The sequence below is a fragment of the Puntigrus tetrazona genome, chromosome 1 (assembly GCF_018831695.1).
Source record: "Puntigrus tetrazona isolate hp1 chromosome 1, ASM1883169v1, whole genome shotgun sequence".
Lineage (NCBI taxonomy): Eukaryota > Metazoa > Chordata > Actinopteri > Cypriniformes > Cyprinidae > Puntigrus > Puntigrus tetrazona.
Window position 1 is genome coordinate 11346260 of NC_056699.1, and position 15958 is coordinate 11362217.

The 15958-nt window shown below is 36.0% G+C and overlaps 1 protein-coding gene across 5 annotated transcripts in view; it reads right to left on the reverse strand.

The window, feature by feature from the left end:
* Positions 1-15958, reverse strand: part of tbc1d1 (TBC1 (tre-2/USP6, BUB2, cdc16) domain family, member 1) — a 45799-nt gene that overhangs the window by 9701 nt on the left and 20140 nt on the right. For 3 of the 5 annotated variants that reach the window (XM_043240062.1, XM_043240091.1, XM_043240099.1), the window contains 14 exons: positions 15696-15785; positions 15159-15263; positions 14704-14836; positions 13858-13949; positions 13125-13235; positions 12886-13005; positions 12715-12801; positions 11368-11648; positions 10901-10999; positions 9396-9515; positions 8443-8579; positions 5206-5394; positions 2894-3055; positions 955-1116 (listed from right to left, as the gene is read on the reverse strand). In XM_043240062.1, coding sequence (XP_043095997.1) covers positions 955-1116; positions 2894-3055; positions 5206-5394; positions 8443-8579; positions 9396-9515; positions 10901-10999; positions 11368-11648; positions 12715-12801; positions 12886-13005; positions 13125-13235; positions 13858-13949; positions 14704-14836; positions 15159-15263; positions 15696-15785 — 1888 coding nt within the window. The remainder of the gene's footprint in view (positions 1-954; positions 1117-2893; positions 3056-5205; positions 5395-8442; positions 8580-9395; positions 9516-10900; positions 11000-11367; positions 11649-12714; positions 12802-12885; positions 13006-13124; positions 13236-13857; positions 13950-14703; positions 14837-15158; positions 15264-15695; positions 15786-15958) is intronic. The other 2 variants (XM_043240073.1, XM_043240081.1) reach the window with 2 other exon arrangements.

Here is a 15958-nt window from a genome sequence, read left to right on the forward strand (position 1 = left end):
ACGTATTTTCAGCATTCTACTATCTAAAGTTATTTAAATTAAATATAATAAGAACAGCACGTATTTGGCGTAAAAATCTTTTGGAACAATTAATCAAGTTAATGCATCTTTGATTAAAAACAGTAGTAATTTAAAAAAAAAAAAAAAAAAAAAAAACTTGCTGAGCACAGAATTTTAAACCTGCTTAATATAATAAATATTATATATTTATTATAGAGTTTCTATATTTTTCCTATTTAAAACTTGAATCTTCTCAAGTTATATTGTGTAGTTAGACCAGCGGAAAAGGAAAGATTGTGATTTTCCATGCTGATATGACTAGAAAATATACTCTCATTCCAGTGTAATAATAAAGGAAGTTTGCTGCCGTACCATTGCTGCAGCAGGTGCAATATCATCACGTAAACTTCCTTGATTATTATGTCATTCTACATGATATAACTACAGAATAGTCAAGTTTTAAAAAGGAAAAATATGGAAACCCTTTGGTCATTTTTGAATGCGATGCTACTGGTCTAATTGGACTTATCTATGCTAAGCTATGCTAAAAGTGCTACTGCCAGACCCGAAGATCCGCTGAATGGATTCAAAAACCATAAAGCTCAACTCTGGGGGAGTTGGTGAATGAGCCTATTTTCAAAAAAAGTGGAGTGTTCCTTTAAAAAAAATTTACTATTGTAAATCTTTATTTTTTTTAAGCATTTTAATTAAGATATATGTCGATATAGATGCATGTAAATTATTTAATAATTTTAAGACCTAAATGGGGAAACCTGTGGTTTATACTTGCTTTGCACTTTGTGTGAGGAGCAATATTCAAGCAGAATCAAGCAGTTGTTGTCTATGAAAAGTGTTCCAAATCAATCAATTATGATGCTCCGTTGTGGTTAGATGTCATCTATGTAAGATATAGACAGCAATGCAGTAAAAAAAACAAAAAACTGTAATACTAACCCAAGTCTATAAGGATGGCATGCTGTTGGGATGTGAGCTGCTTCAGAAGCTCTTTGTAAGGAGTGTCGTTGTTAGGAGGTTTGGTGCTGGGCACCTCCTTCCTCAGCAAATACTGTTCTGATAGAAGCTTCCAAATCTCTCCTCGATGCTGATGAGGGACACCTGAGAGAGAGAGAGAGAGAGAGAGAGAGAGAGAGAGAGAGAGAAGAGAGAGAGACAGAGAGAAGAGAGAGAGACAAAGAGAGAGAGAGAAACAGAAAGAAGAGCAGAAAGAGTTCATTGAGGGATCTTTTGAATGTTTACATGCCTTGAGCACAACACCTCAGTTTCTGAGTGCTTTTTCAGTAGTGTGTGATCTCAGCTGACATGTAGATGGACGTCCACAAAGTCACTTCAAGAAGACAAAGTCAACATTGGCAACGACTGACGTAAAAAGGTAACACGCATCCTTGCAAACCCCTCTCCATTCACACACATCTGAATGACATCCACAAACATCACAAATTTCAAAATCAACTACAGGTTCTTTGTGTAACTCCTGTGGCACTAGCGGCACCAAACAGAACTGCAAACACTCAGCATTTTGTCTCCACTGCAGTTTATGATAGATAAACCAGAGAAAGAGTAACATCAGATTGATTGTGATGACATGACGATCTCTGCGTAACATCTATGCAAGTATGTGAATGTTTCATGTAAATGCCACAGTTTTGAACAGGTGTGTACTTGTGTGCGTGCAATCTCACCAATCATTCTGCAGAACTACCTCAATAAAAACCTGACAACTCTTCTATCTACAACCCCAAATAGATGGAAAGTCAAATTGGTCAACATTGGCAAGATAAAGCAAAACAACATTCTGCACACATTACAAAGTCGTGGCTGCGGAGGAAGAGGATACAGGTACTTAATTGGCCTACCTGCAGTCCTGGCCTGTCTCCAATAGAAAATGTGTGGCGCATTTTGAAGCGGAAAATGCAACAACAAAGGCCCTGTACTGTCGCCCACCTTAAGACTTGTTTGCAGCAAGAATGGGACAAAATTCATCACTTGGTGTCTTTAGTCCCTAAACGTCTTTTAAGTTGGTAAAAGGGTTGGCAAAAGTTTTTTTGAAATGTGTGGCAAGAACCAAAATAGGAATGTTTTTTACAATAACAAATACAATAACAATCGTGAGGGACACATTAAATAATGTGCTGTTGTATTGTTTCCAATGAAATACAAGTCAAAGTAAATTTAGAAATCGCTACATTCTTTTTTGATTTCCGTTTTCCATACTAACTTTTTCTGATTTGGGGTTGTATAAATACTAAAGACTGACACTAAATAAACATCAAACATTAAGACTATTTTGAAAATTCACTTTTTTCAAGAAAAACAAATTAAAGGCTTTAAAGTAACAAATGCACAAGGATAACTCCCAAAGTAAACTAAAGGTATACGCACACTGTTTAAAAAAACATCTCTGCATATTTTGTACGTCTCTTTGTTAAAATCAGCTCGTTAGAAGAGAGCTCCGTGCATGAACTGTGTTCCAATCAGCATGATCCCTACACAATGGTCATTGTTCCCTACTCCCTGAGCAGGGGAAATCCGTTAAAGTTCACTTCACTTTGAAACATTCATTCACGGATTTGCACTGTAAATAAATGAATATGATTTAAATTACATCACGCACACTTTGCTTTGAACTGAGTCATAGTGGAATATCTGGTGATGTCCACTTAACAAGGCACATACATTCAAACTGAATGTCTGAAGCGACAAGAGAAACATACAAAATGTGCAGAGCGGTGGGGTGCAAGGACTAGAATTGAGAATCGCTGAATTAATCCAAGTGTCAATACATTCAATGAATAGGCTGCTAAGAAAAACCTCATACTGTTATATTAGCTATAACATTTTTGTGTATCTGCATGTATGTATGTGTGTGTGTTACCTTGTCCCACAGCTTTGTGGATCTCCACAGTGTCAAATCTGACCTTTGACCTCCCAGTGGTGCTGAGCATTCTCTCCCAGACCAGCGTGACATCTTTCAGACATGGTGTGATCTCTTCATAGTCCAGCTTCAGTCGTCTACACTGCAGATCACTCTCTGAGGCTGTACACACATTGAATGAAAATGTAAGAAATTAAAAATGATGTGCAGAATAAGGGTGATAAATTGAACTGGAAGAACATTTGCAAAAATAGGCCACTATTCCTATTCCACTGGCCACATTTTACATTTTTCAGTAACATTTATTTGTTCTGATGTGGGAAAAAAAGCTTAAGTTACATAGTCCAACACTAACATAAAAAATAAAACAGAAATATTGAAATTTTAAGAACAATATTTAATAACAATATTAAAAATTAAACAATACAGTATGCAATAACAGCTGTAGTTGCTATTATTAAATGAATATTTACAATACATATATTATTTTATTGCCATAGTCTAAAGGTTAGGCTAAACCCAACAAAAAACTGTTTTACACATTATTAATTGGATTCAAACATATTTACTACTGTTTAAATGTTTGGTGTTGGTAAGACTTTGAAATGTTTTTGAAGAAAATGTCTAATGCTCACCAAGGCCACATTTAATTATACATATTGATTAAATATAGTTAAAAAATATATTGTTGTCATTCTATTTTTGTGTGAATGCAATGTTAAATTTTTTACAAATCATTTCAAAATCATTCTAACATGCTGATTTGGTGCTCAAAAAATAAAAGTTTACATTATCAACGATGAAAATACTTTTGCTGTTTGATATTTATACACAACAAAGTTTTTGAGAAAATAAAAAAAATATCTGAAACAGAAATCTCGTAACACTATAAATATCTATACTGTCATTTTAAATGAATAATTTGATGCATCCTTGCTAAATATAACTATTTTCAAACATACATTTTCTTTAAAAAAAATATTGATTTCAAACCATTTCACTGTAGTATACACAGAATATTTCAATTGTTTTTTATAACCCCGGGATGCAAAAACTGAATTGAGAAAAAGTTGATATTGTGAAAGAGTATTGCTATTGTTGTATGTATAATTGGTTTATTGTCATTTGATGGCATATCATTAAAAAAATGTGAACTTCTGTAGTAATAAAAAAAATTTAAGTTCAACAATGTAACAGATGTTTTTTTCTCTCGAATGGAAGAGTTAAACAAGTGGACAGTAAAGGAGAGGCAGTCAACACATGCCCGGCACGCAGCAGAATGAGTTCATTATACAGTAATTAAGACTGTATTAAGACCAATTGCACTTACTGCACCAGTGAGACTTCCCATTTAGACACACAAACACAGGAAGAGACGCAAGTAGAAAATTTCAGGAACAAGAGAATAATACCCTTCCCACCCATCTCACCCATGGGACCAAAAAAAAACCATAAAAGAAAATAGAGAAAACAGGAAAGAAACAGAAATAGAAGTCTCCAAAGTGTCAAACATCAGAAGTTACGTGATTGAGAGGGAAAGTGGTAATATAAACACAGGCTAGATGTAGGGCAGACAGTCTTTCCAGTACACATCTTCTGACCCACTTTTTCATGCCCACGCCCTATTCAATAGGTCTAGCTGCTTTCTTTTCAAGCTTCTGTTCTTTCTTTTCAGGTCATGAGAAGCATGACTGGGCATGGCAGGGCAGGACGTGACACTGCCAATCATCAGCACACCCAAATCAGACCGCATCTGTGCGAGCAAAGCTGTTCACCTGTCATGATCATCTCATAACCTGCAGCAGGGACTTCCAGGTAAGGCAGTGCATGGGTGCGCCTGGTTGTGCAGAAATGTGTGTGTGTGTGTGTGTGTGTATGTGCTACTGTTTATGGGAGGTGGCTTTTGTGTATGCCAACTGAACGTATGCCAAACAAATCACCCGCCTGGCAGCAGTATATGACCTAAATAGATATCTGAATTCCGAGGAACCGCAGAAAGAAAAAAATTCGTAATGCTAAATACTATTCATTGAATAAATCTTAAGGGCAAGAACAAACTAAGCTTTATTACCACATAATGTCTAGTAATCTGGATGTTACGATTACCAAAATAAAAGAAAAAAAAGTAGGATGTTGTACAAGCAGAATAACAACAAACTTAAGTAAGCTTACATAACGTATGACCAAAATCTGTTGCATAAATTATTTTATTTTTAGTTGAATTTGTAAAGTTATCTTAAAGGTGTTACTTGCTCATTGTATGAGTAATGTTCACAGTGATAATATTTATTTTGTGAGTGTTTGTGTTTCACCTTGTAGTTTCTGATTCTCTCTCTCCATCCGCAGCAGGAGAATTTGTTGAAGAATTGCTTTTCTCCATAATGCTCTTAGCTCCGCCCCACTCCTCTTTCTCCTCTCCTCTGGCACCGCCCCCAGGACGCTGTCCCCGCCCCCCACTCCACCTCCCAGAGCCAGTCTGTTGCTAACCTCTAAGGTGGATTCTGGAAGGCAGAATACTTGGCGTCACAATAGCATAAAATTAACATGAACTATCAACAGTTGCCTACATAAATTACCAAAAAGGGCATCAAACTTAATCTACAGTAAACATCCTCTGCATAAACTAACAAAAACATCATGTCTGTGCTTGTCATTACCCCATGATTTTAGCAATGACTAGTGAAGTTGTACTTTACAACTGTTATGTACCAACATCGCCATTACTTATCACTATTTATAAATTATTATTATTATTATTATTATTAATTTATGTTTTTATTCATAACTGTAAACTCTGAAAACATGTACTGTACAGTTAACATGCTGCCATAGTAAATGATATAACTTAAAGAACCTAAAATAAAAAGTCTGTGATTTTCCCACACTTTAATGAACAGAAGGTGTTCTCCACATCATTTTTTTTTCCGTTTTCTCTCGTTCGCAAAAATAACACTTAACAAAAGAGCAAACCACAAAACACAAAGAAAGACAAACACATGAATAACACATAAATACAAGTGTCCATGCACACAGGCAGAGGTGTTAAAAATAAAGTGAACACCACCCAAACTATAGGGTGGATGCGAGACCTCAAAATTCCCTTTTTGTTTACAAAGTGAGAAATTGTGCATAAAGAAAAATGAAATGTACCGTTACGTAAAGAATAAACACATCACCTAAAACACCGTGCTGCATATTCACAAGAAAAAAAAAAAGTGTTGCAATAAACCAGCATTCACCCACACGCTTTCGCTCATCTCACTCATGTAGCACACAAAACCAGATCTTGTCTAAACCCACTGCAGTTTAGTGCATTTCCTACCCAGAGTTCAAAACATCATAAATGGATCGGACTGAAATGGTCAGACAGCAGTTTTCATTTGCACAGCACTACAAGAAATGTTGCAGAAATGACCAACTCTCACTGAAAATATTGCGTTAATAAATTTTTAAACCTCTGTTTGAATTTCAAAATATAAAGGTTTGTCTTTCCTATTATCCTCATTCTAGCGGTCATAAAACAGCTCAGATTCACTTTAATATTGGAGCGTTTTGTATGTCCAAATATTTGTGGTTGTACACAATACCAATAAACAGCAAATATCTTTTTTTTTAAGACAGGAAACCTATCTTACAAAAGTTAGAAACAAACAAATCTGTGGAAACAAAGTTTACTGAGACTAATTGAACTAGATCAAAAAAGGTAACGTTTTTGTACGTTGAGATCGTATGACTAGACAAACACTGCTTAATCTAGATAAATAACTGTGAAAAGAGCATTTCCACAAGAACATTACTTAAATGAATAAACAGTGACACTAGATTCATGCTGCCATATATTATATCTAAAATGTATTTTATCATTTAAAAGACTCACTGTTTCGAATGCATCATTTTTTACTGAAAAAAATGAAAATAAATTTAAATCAATAAATATGAAGTTTATAAGAAATGTATAGAAAAACGACAGGAGGGCATTTACAACCAATATTTGATATTCCTGCATACACATACAAGTCAATTACAACTTCTCAAGACAGTGAGAGAACTGAAGTGCCTTTACACACACACACACACACACACACACACACACACACACACACACACACACACACACACACACACACACACACACACACACACACAAACTTGGTCTTGGACAAACAATGTTTCTGAATAACATAATTTCAGGCTTTCAGCAGAAGGGCCTTAACCTCTCTCAAAACGGCAATTTCTTATGTCAGGAATCACACACAAGCGCGCACACACACCTGACCCAGTTCCAGTGGGGTGGAGCAGCGCATGTGTTTAAGTGTATGTGTGGAGATTGCTACAGTGGACACTGACGCACTCGGACATTTGGGCGCCGGTCACTCCCTCTGCAAACACACGCGTATGCACACACGCACATTGGCCACTCCCTCTGTAAATAAGTGGCGTTTCTGCCCGGACCAACGCCTTGCAAGTGTGCAAACACACATATGTAAGTGGATTTATAAGGCCGGTGCTTTCCTAGATATCTGTCAACATGACCTCCTGCAAAACACCACACCCAACACACACACACACACACACACACACACACACACACACATGCATACATTACCTCATTAACACAAACATTACTTCATTCAGAGCAGACACACACTTGTCAAGACACACCCAAATATACTGGAGAAACACACACACACACAACAAGAGAGCTCTTGGCACGCATTCTGTTTTAAGGAAGTGTACTCATATTACTGCACAGAAATCAACATACATTTTTCCGTAAACGAAAAAAGGTCAGTTCTCCTGAATCAGATACTGGACACCTTTTAATTGAGTAAACAAACACAGTTCAACACGACCGAGGAAGTCTGTTTTAGCTTTAAAAGAAAAAAAAAAGGGATTTGAGACTTCATGTCACAATTTAAATTATATTTTTTCTTTCAATATTAACTTTATATCTGACAGAATGACTTTCTATCTTATTTAAAATTTGTGTAACAACTGTTAAAGCTGAGCTCCAACACAATACTTTGCAGGCATTTAATATTTCGAGCCCATTAAGTTAAACAAAAGTGTGGATAATTCCTTGTCATTTCTCTCATTCATACACACGCGCATCTTAGGGGTGTTTTGACATCCGGATCAACATTTACTGCAAGGTGCTGCCAAGTCTAATGAGCTACCAACTTCGAAATAACAGACCTGATTTGCTGTTTTGGCAGCTCAAGAAAGAAAGACATAAAAACAGGTCAAAAAAGGAAGAAAAGCAAGCATTGACACAGTCGTGTCTGAGTGCGGGGGGGAATGAGGAAACTGATAATCACTGTAATTCTGTTTCTCCGCCAAAAGAAACAATCAAGTCCAAGTTGGCAATCAATAGTCAAACTCAAATGAAATCTTCACCGTGACATTAAGATCAAGAGCACCACCTCGTGGACATCAATAGTTACAGCAGCATGGCACCGGCTGTACTGTACACTCACTGCAAAGTGTAACTGATATAGGTGAGGTTTTGCATTGATGTAGCCTACTTACATATTCGACTAGAGTGTTACCTTTGGAGTCTGAGCCCTTCTGTGGTGTGGCGACTCTTAAGAAGATCTGTTGTCTCCAGGAGTGTCTCCGGTTACGTAATGGACTGTCATCCCCAACAACACACACTGCTCCAGGACTAGACAGGGCTGCTACGTCACTAAACACACATAGAAATACATAAACTGAGGCCTTCATTCACAAATATATACAGATTCAGACAGCAACCCCAGGCTTCTCTGAGAATGAACAGCATCTTAAATGTGAAAATCTGAACATTTTCAATTGAAATTTGAAAACACGACCAAATAAATAAAAGTACATTAGACCAACTGATTAGTAAGATTAAATCAGATTTTATCCACCAAGAATTAACTGAATTTATAATTTATTCAATTATAAATTATTAAATGATGTATGTACGAACAATGAAATAGTGTTTTTATATTTATTCATTTATGATATAACACCATGAATAAAAGTTGCCAGGTACTTTTAACTTGGACATTTAATTAAAATATGTTTTGATGTTCTTATATTATTAGGTTATATATAATTTTTTGCCTTGCTACTGTCCTGCGCTATATCTTTAAAAACACTAATAATTCATCACTGTTAAATGTAATGTTTAGGAAATCCCAAAATGTGTTAAATATATATTATATAATGTACACTTATAATTTTATTTTTCAAATATGATACTGTATTTCATTGGTTTCAAAATAAGCAAAATGTTTATGCTTCTCTTCTGAAAAAAATGCATTAAAAAATTAAACAAGCAAGTACTCAATTAGTTGATTTTAGGTGCACATCCTAGTTCATTTGAAGAGTTCAGATGCTCAGTTCAGATTTGTCTGTTAAGTTCTTAACCACTTGAGACTCTGTGGCAGGTGCAAAAAAAAAAAAAAAAAAACAGAAATGGAACACAGAAAAATGGAAAGATGGATTGGCAGAATGCAAAGTATAAACAGAGTACCTCTTCCTCTGAGAGTCACTGGTATCATCACTCTCTGCTACTGGGGCCAGAAATTTGAGGAAATTTGGAACAGAAGAGGAGGAGTGTAATCTCGCTCTAAAGCCACTCAGCCCCGATGGACTGAGAGATAGAGCATGAGAGAAAGAGAGAAGGAGAAAGAGGCCACAGAGTAAAGGAGTGAAACAGAGAGTCACTGTAATGTACAGCATCACTGGACTGAAACCGCAGGTGAAATCTACTCCATTCTTGTTTTAAAACGGAGAACACATTGGAGTGAATCTGTCGAACAGTGCTATTCTGGGGCAATACCTGTGTTTTTTTTCACTGAATCAAAACATACTATTAGATAAAAAAAACCTTAAATGTAAATGAAAACAAATTTTGTCCTGTCAACTAACTGAAATCAGTTACTAACTAAACCCAACATTTTTTAATTTAAAAACTTAAATTAATATTAAAGATAAATTTGTAAAAAATTATAAAAACATTTAGCAAAACTACAAATAAAAAATATATATAAAAAAGGTGATACAAAATATATATTAATAATTTAACTATACATAAATAATACCAAAATAACATTGTTATTAACAAGTGTCAGTTACACAACAAAATTATATATATTATTAAATTGAGTGGGTATGCATAATAATAATGCATAACATTAATTGATCCCAGTATCCATACAAAACACACAAGACCTCTAAATACATTTAATCAATAATATTTTTTTTTTTTGATTTTCTAGACTATTGTTGTAAAGTCTGCAAGGGTATAACAAAATTTCACACATGGCTTCAGCAGGCATGTGTGTCATGATGCTGAGAGTTCAATCAAAGAATAGACAGCTTTCTTTTTGGCCATTCTAAAATAGCATTCTAAACACGTGCATGTACTTAAAGCCTGGTAGTGAACATTAGAACGAATGTCTAAAACGTCTCCGTGTTCAGAAATTAGAATTTGAAGACCCAGAACCTGGCCTAAATAAATTCAGTCAGGTACTGCTACGGTGTGCGACCTAAATATTTTGGCAAAAGATTACAGAAATAAATGAACTGATCGACCACTGAATATGCACCAAAATAAATAACAAGCAGTTTGATATTAGGTTGAGACCGAGTCGTTTAAATTGATGTTTTGCTTTGTTTTTTTGAGCAAGGCTACATTTACTTAAATGAGCCCTCATTTCAGAATGCGCCAGAAAGGTTTGATGCAATTAATGCAAACAGCAAAGTGAGAGTATTTTAACTGAAAGGCATGATTTCAATTCCCACGTCACCTGCATCCTCTTAGCTCTCAGAACCAGCCTTTGACAGATCAATTTGTTTTTAGTGAAAATCACCCCAAAGTGTTCTCACAAACTTTTACACAATTTTCTCACAGACACAAAAATAAGTAATAACTAATCTTACGGGTGAAAAGTACCTTGACCTGTTTGTGAATGACAGTAGTACAAAGGAAGACACACACACACACACACACACACACACACACACACGCCTCACCTCCGCTTGAGGGGCCGAGTGGAATGATCAAGAGCAAATGAACGAGGCCTCAACGGCCGCTGACACACAGGAGAGGAAGAGGCCGGAGGGGAAGAAGGACTGATGAAAATACAGAAAGGATGGAAAATATAAAGGCGGGCGTAAAGGAACTTAAAAGCAGAGATGCACAGAATGAAAAAAAGTGAAGCTCAAAGTGAATTCACACTGCTGACAAAAAAAAAAAATGTGATTTAAGAAAAGGAAAGAGAAATCGTCACACCCTTACAGAGTTAGCAAATATTTGAAAATGTGATTCTATTTAAAATTGAGTCATTTTGTGTGCACAACTAAAAATAAACACATCCGAGATTTGAATTTGCAGCTGATGGTTTGAATTTTGTCCACATTTTGTTTCCACAGACACATACAAATGTACAACGATCAAAAGAAGCAGCTAGAATAATACACACACACACACAGTTTCTCACTTGCTCTGATGTGGGGAATCTGTGCTGACAGAGTAGTGTCGGACCAGTTTGGGCTTGGTGGCGGCAGTAGGTTGTAGAGGGGGAAGACTGGGCTCAGAAGACGACAGCATGGGAGAGTGACTAATTGTGCTTGCACGTCTCCTAAAGCCCTGAGGCGGGCTCTCAGGACCCTCCTGACCTCCGCCTGAGCCTTCTAGATGCTTCAGATCCCCTGTGGAATTGTGGGAGCGGAGCGGGCTGGAGGGAAGGAAAGAGCAGAGGGGCTCCTCCAATGATGTTTCCTTAAAAATCAAAATAGAACAGGTCAACGACCCTGCTACAACAGAAGCTTGTCAAGAAGCTATTTTAGAAGACATGTGGTTCATGTGAGCGCTTGTTAGTGTGAGCAACATCTTATATGACAGAAATGCAAAGCACTTTATTTTGGAAATAAAACGTTTATTGGGATTATTACAGCTAATAAAATGCATTATTTTTTAGTAAATACTGGTGCTTTCAGTCACACTGCTATTAAGACCATAATTATAAAAGCATCAAGCTACTCAAGAATTACAGCACAGCTAGTTTTGTATTAACTATGTGGGAAAGAGAAAATACTTTTTTAATGATGTTTTTACTAACTTTAAGTTGCATTGCTGTCTATGCAGGGTTAAAAAGCTCTCAGATTTGTCAAATATATTGGAATTTCTATTCCAAAAATAAACAAAAGGTCTGATGGGTTTGGAGCAGCATGATGGTGAGCAATTAATGACAGAATTAATTTTTGGGTGCTTCTTCAATATAATTATCGTTGCTATTATCAGAAATAAATTTGAAAGTATACTGAAATACTAAACAGTTGTTTTAATATTTTAGTATTGATATTTTGCTTTATCTTTTAAAAAAAATGCAGCCTTAGTAAGCATTTTAACAGACTTCTTTTCTTTTCTTTAATTTTCAGAAAATTAATCTGAAGTGGTAATGCAGCCCCAACACATGTATACATTTTTAATAATTTAAAATAATAATTCGATTTTTTTTTTTTTAAATAATTGTTATTTTTTTAATAATTAATATCCACATAGAAGCCTGACTAAACTTATAAACTTAGCTTTTGTTGCTGAAGATGTGCATACTATAAAAAAAGAACGTAATGCTCTTTAGAAGAGTGCACGTCCAAATATTACTATCATTTTGTTTAAAGGGGCCGTCATGGACAAATGGTTAATGGGTTGGACATATAACCCAAAGACCCCATGACCCTTCCTTCTTAATTTTACATCCCCATCAAAACCCTTTAACATCTATTGTGAACAGCCAATCCTGAAGAACATTTAAATATAGTAATGACGTAAAAGTTCTGCAAACCTGATTTGTGCTGTTCAGTGTGGTGGAGCTAGAGGAGTTGCTCTCTCCTTCACTGTTCTCTCTCTGGGATTTGGACTTACTGCTTCCCTATTATACAAAGACAAATATTTTCCAGAAATTACATTTTATCTTGCTACAAGTCATGTACAAAATGTGTAAATGTTTCCAAACCTTCCAGATCCCCTCCAATGATTCAGTGAGGGATCTTTTCGCTCTAGTCTTGAGCTCCTCCAAACGCACTCGACTGGAACTAACGGTGCCTTCAGCATTCACAGCCACTTCCTGAGAAGTCTGACACACGCGTACGAACAGAAATGTATACGGTCAGACATCTATATCCGACACCCCGAGATCTCAGTTGCACTTTTAGTGAGGTGAAATATTCACGATGACATTAAATGGCGGTGTACCTTTTTTGTTTGTCCGTTGTGTGTGTGTGTCTTTTGCCTCTCCTCGTACAGTCGTCTCAAACATGACACAATCAACTCATTTTCTTCCTGATCTGACTTAGGCCTGGCTTTCTGTTCAAACACGAAAATAACACGAATACAAGAAAGGTTTCATTTCTGCAAATATCCACAAGGTGGCATCATCGATCTTACAGAACACGCATGGTCAGAGAGAAATCCAACCAAAGGAGAGCAGAAGGAATTTACTCAGCATTTTACTAATAATATATTTACTAATATATATATAAAGGAAAAATTATCAAGTTTGAGGACTAAAACTTCTACAAACAAAAGTTATGTGAACGAAGGGGTCAAATTAAATCAATATATTTAAATCAAGAGGTATATTTCAATTAATATTGCAAAGACAAATTTCAAGTTTGCAGCACCTACAAAGCTGAACTTTAAACTTTTGCCAAAAAGTCAAAAATCTAGACACATCACGTTTAGAGGATGTCAGTCCACTCATCATCAGGATGTTTAGTCGTTCAGGTCTGAGTGTGGTTTCAGGATGCTAGACGAGTGGACTAACTGGTTTCATTCACAGCAGTCACACCCTCTGAACAGAACACACATTCCTCGAATGCCACACTTAAAGGATTTGACACACACTGCTAATCCTAAGAACAGGGGAGCTAAAGCGTATTTGTGTAGTGTGTTATAGCGGTTTTAAGTTTGAAATAACTGAACTCACCATGGTGCTCTCAAACACAGCTGCCTGCTCCTGATTATCCAGACCTGCCAAATGCTTCTGCAGTTCCAGCTTAGCTTTGGATGGGTGAAGACCTGCAGATAAACACAGAGTCATACTGTGCACAAAGAAACAAACACAAGTATGCACTGCTGCAGCCCATAGAATTCTGAAATAAATAAATCTCTCATCCCAAACATGTTCAATTCTGCCATTATTGTGGTTAAACTGCAGTGTTTAAAAGTTTATTCATGGAAATAGTTCAACAATAGTTCAAATGTAATTTGTCCAAATTCTCCAGATTTATTTAAATCGATATGACTTTCATTCTTTCATGAAACACTAAAGTAGACTCTCCATAAAATAAAAGCATAGTGACAGAGAGAATTATAAGCATCAAAAAGGGCATAAAAAAAAGAAGTACTGCTTTCGATATTAATGTTTCTTGAGCATCAAATCACCATTTTAGAAAGATTTCTGAAAGATCACGTGAGAATGAAGAGTTTAGTAACGGCTGCTGAAAATTCAGTGTTGCAGAAATAAACCACAAAAATAAAACCACAGGAATAAATAACATTTTAAAATAAAGTAAAATAATAATTACTAATAAAAAGTTTTCAGAGTTTTACTTTTATTTGTATTTTGCAGCCTCATTGAGCACAACAGACTTGTTTCAAAAACATTAAGTAGTGTACTTGTTTTTGCACCGAAAAGGGAGTGGGACGATTGTTTCAAAGTGAACCTCTGACAGGTGCAAAAATATAGGAATACAATAAGACAGAGGAATGGGCTGATACAGGGGTAAAACATGAGAGCTATGAGTGATATGGCAAACAGTAGATGTCTCACCCTCTATTCTGTCACACAGTTTGTGCAGCTGCTGTAGGGGACAACTGTCGCACTGCTGACTCTGGGTCCTACTGTTCTGCTGGAGGGCGGCCACAGAGAACGCCTGTTTCAAAGTCAACATGATCTCATCCACCTAAACATTAAAAAGCGACATTCACACAGAACAGCTGTAAGCACCCAAACTTGGCTGTTCAGAAAGAGAACAATAACTGCATCCAGTAGACTCTTTTTAGCTATAAATCCACTTAAGCAACACTTCATGATGTAGTAATTGCAAACATGCAACAAAATATTTTTACATAAAAAAAAATGCTTTGTTATTTGTGTGCTAAAACTGTAACTGACTGACCAAGAACATAAACTTTCTGTCTTCTCTAAAGCAACTTTTGTGAATATGTTCTTCGGACTGAAACAATGTGTTCGTCTTTCCCCATCTATTTATCCATGGGTCTCACCAGAGCTTCGTTAGCACACTGGAAAACATAGCAAACAAACTGGCAGCCTCCACATTCCACCGATTCCCTGCATATGAAGCCAAAGTGGTCCACATGACGAATACCCTAAAGAAAGCAAAAGAACAAAAAATTATTCATAAGGGAAAAAAAAACTTAAAGGGGCCAGTTAGGGTTAGGGTTAGTAAAAGTTTCTAATGTTGTTGAACTGATTTTCTCATACTCATTTAGGTTGCAGTTATTTATAAAACAGTAACTGTTTCATATATTTTTACAAATTAAAATAACTTTATTATTCATTTATTTGTTCAAAAGCACTTAAAGAAATAACTAATAAATGTAATGACTTTTAATATTGTGAGGCATCCACTAGGAGGCTACAATATCTAAATTAAGAAAATACGTTTAAATCAAATAGTGAATACAAATATTTACAAAACAGGTCTGGATAAGCCCAGACACAACTGGGCTGACTTCTTAGCTTTCATTCAGCTGTTTTAATTACAGTCTTGCTTAATCGTGCCTGATTGCTGAACAGACCTGGGAACAGAAGGAAATCTCTCTGAAGCTCTTCTCGATGGCCACTTTCTTAGTGTCAGGACTCACAAGAAATATCTGAGAGCGGCCGATCTGCAACAAATAAACATAAGGCCATAAATTAATATGGGCATATATGTAAAAAGGGCAGAAAGTGAAATTCTCCTTGCATAGAGGGAACATATGCATTACATTCATTAAGAATAGCTCTTCCTGGGATACTGACTGAGTAAGTTAGAGCTGAGGCTGTTTTACAGTTTAAATGT